The sequence below is a fragment of the Geospiza fortis genome, unplaced genomic scaffold, assembly GCF_000277835.1.
Source record: "Geospiza fortis unplaced genomic scaffold, GeoFor_1.0 scaffold1695, whole genome shotgun sequence".
NCBI lineage: Eukaryota > Metazoa > Chordata > Aves > Passeriformes > Thraupidae > Geospiza > Geospiza fortis.
Genome location: NW_005054743.1, coordinates 115365 through 116153, shown reverse-complemented (window position 1 = coordinate 116153; position 789 = coordinate 115365). Strand labels below are relative to the sequence as shown.

At 59.9% G+C, this 789-nt stretch overlaps 1 protein-coding gene across 1 annotated transcript in view; it reads left to right on the top strand.

Annotated features, from left to right (window-relative positions):
• Window positions 1–71: 71 nt before the first annotated feature.
• WDR54 (WD repeat domain 54) overlaps window positions 72–789 on the top strand; it is a 7694-nt gene continuing 6976 nt past the window's right edge. The window contains exons 1-2 of the mRNA XM_031065359.1: window positions 72–169; window positions 211–382. Coding sequence (XP_030921219.1) covers window positions 72–169; window positions 211–382 — 270 coding nt within the window. The remainder of the gene's footprint in view (window positions 170–210; window positions 383–789) is intronic.

The following is a 789-nucleotide window of genomic DNA, read 5'->3' as shown; positions in this document are numbered from 1 at the left end:
TCCCCTTCTGCGGCGGGACAGAGGCACCCCCAGCTCCTGCTGCCCCCCGGGAGCGGCCCGGTGCGCCCAGTATGGACCAGTACGGCGCCACACAGCCCAGTATGGACCAGTACAGCGCCATACAGCCCAGTATGGACCAGTACAGTGCCATGCAGCCCAGTGTGTCCCAGTATGGACCAGTACAGCACCACACAGCCCAGTGTGTCCCAGTATGGACCAGTACAGCGCCACACAGCCCAGTATGGACCAGTACAGCGCCACACAGCCCAGTATGGACCAGTACAGCGCCACACAGCCCAGTATGGACCAGTACAGCGCCACACAGCCCAGTATGGACCAGTACAGCGCCACACAGCCCAGCGTGGCCCCTCAGCTCATCCCAGTACATCCCAGTACAGCTCAATACCTCCCAGCCCACCTCAACTGCCTTCCCAGTACATCCCAGTGCATCTCAGTACACTCCAGTATAGCCCAGTACCTCCCAGCCCACCCCAGCATGGCTCCTCAGTCCATCCCAGTACATCCCAGTGCATCCCAGTACATCCCAGTATATCCCAGTACATCCCAGCCCACGTCAGCATGGGCCCCTAGCTCATCCCAGTACATCCCATTACATCCCAGTATAGCCCAGCCCACCCCAGCATGGATCCCCAGTACATCCCAGTGCATCCCAGTACATCCCAGTGCATCTCAGTGCATCCCAGTATAGCCCAGTACCTCCCAGCCCACCTCAGCATGGCTCCCCAGCTCATCCCAGTACACCCCAGTACATCCCAGTACATCCCAGTA